Genomic DNA, 1581 nt, shown 5'->3' with positions numbered 1-1581 from the left:
CTATGCACCTTGAGTGACGTCGATGGGCTTGGTGTTGCAGTCATTTGATTGCTGTGCTGGTGGAGGAAGTGGTTTAAAAACTATTTTCGTATTCTAGCTATTTTCTAACAATTTTTTAATCATGTAAATGAAACCATTATGACACATAGCTAACATAACAAAGTAAGTATAATATTGCGTCAAGACCAATGTCCTAAGTACGATTTCCATCGTCCAGTTGCAAGCTATTCAAGGTGTTGTAACCCTAGCTACGACAGCTGAACGGAACTCACTTATCCGAACACTTTTCCCCGAGAGTTTTTTTATGAAGATGCACCTGAGAATAGCTAGCTAGTAGCTGTCTAACGCTAGTAGCTACACAAATCATTGTTCGCAGTACTCCACTTTGGAATTTGATAACTCTTCAACGTGGTTTTCTTCTACTGAGTACTGTACTCTACTGTAAAAAGGTGCCCTGGAGCCCACTTTGATTTTTAGTGTATAGTTGGCTAAGTAGCTAGCTATTTACTGTAGCTGGATAACTAGATAGAAATAACGGATCAATGATTTATATTTTCTGATACCTAGCTAGCTTAGCTAGAAATGTTAGCTACATATAGTGGCATGTATTGCATTAGCCACTAGCTAGAATATTATCTTACAAAGTTGCTGTGTGTTTGTCCCCTTCCAGTTCTCTTCAGACCATGGCATGCCAGCATGTGTCGGCTTGTCCCACCTTGAGATCATCATGGAGAGTGGCTCTTGATGCTGCTTGTAGAGTCAGCCAGCCATGGAAGGGGAGTAGGTTGTCCTACTCTGGCTTTGCTCCCATGGAGCCTGGTCACCAGGACAGACGTAAAGATGACTCCACCATCTTGGCTGAACAGACACTGCACACACCTGTTATGCTTAAAGAAGTGCTCCGATGTTTAGATATTCAACCTGGCGAGGTAAGTCTTTCTTCTCTAACAAGCTGTAAGTGTGTGTCAACCCACCTTTTCTTAGTGAGCCCTTGATGGTTAAATATTCTATTGAACAGCAGGTAAGGTTTGTTGTGCATTTTGCCTGTTTTTACCCCAATGATGAATCATATGAAAATCTGCTTTCTTTGAAAGATTGTTCATGGCCTAACTTCGCTTCTCAGTTCATAAGATTGGCTACTTCTCTTGAGAGGGCACATTAAGTCACCAGGATCCCACTACCTTGGCTTTCCCTTACATACTACCAGGACAGATGGACATGAGTCAAAGGCCTTCTGTTTCTGGTGGGCAGTGCCGAGGGAGACTTGATGGGCCCCCTGGGTGGCCGAGAGATGCTGCACGGACAGGGCAGGTGGGGGCCATGGGTCAACATCTTAGTCAGGCATTGTGCCACCGTAAGGCTGTTGGCAGGACATAGAGTGCTGCCTGCAACACTCCTGCCTGAACTTTAGCGCCTCTTACTGTAACTCCTTCAATGTCCGCCCATTGGCCAACTGTCCCAATAAAGCTTGCCAAGAGCTTGCCATTAAAAACAAGTGTTACATGGATTTTTTATGTAATTCTAGTCACTGCACATTGACAGGCTCTATCTAGGGTGTAGCCTAGTTGCATATATATTACG

At 43.8% G+C, this 1581-nt stretch overlaps 1 protein-coding gene across 5 annotated transcripts in view; it reads left to right on the top strand.

The window, feature by feature from the left end:
* The first annotated feature begins 26 nt into the window (after nt 1-26).
* LOC106563521 (12S rRNA N4-methylcytidine methyltransferase) overlaps nt 27-1581 on the top strand; it is a 69686-nt gene continuing 68131 nt past the window's right edge. For 2 of the 5 annotated variants that reach the window (XM_045689228.1, XM_014129184.2), the window contains exons 1-2: nt 57-162; nt 671-929. In XM_045689228.1, the coding sequence (XP_045545184.1) occupies nt 684-929 (246 nt within the window). In that variant the 5' untranslated portion in view covers nt 57-162; nt 671-683. Of the gene's footprint in view, nt 163-296; nt 450-670; nt 930-1581 lie in introns of those variants that run through there. The other 3 variants (XM_045689227.1, XM_014129185.2, XM_014129183.2) reach the window with 3 other exon arrangements.

This window comes from Salmo salar, chromosome ssa11, assembly GCF_905237065.1.
Source record: "Salmo salar chromosome ssa11, Ssal_v3.1, whole genome shotgun sequence".
Taxonomy (NCBI): Eukaryota; Metazoa; Chordata; class Actinopteri; order Salmoniformes; family Salmonidae; genus Salmo; species Salmo salar.
Note: the sequence above shows the minus strand (reverse complement) of the source record. Positions and strands in the feature narration are given on the sequence as shown.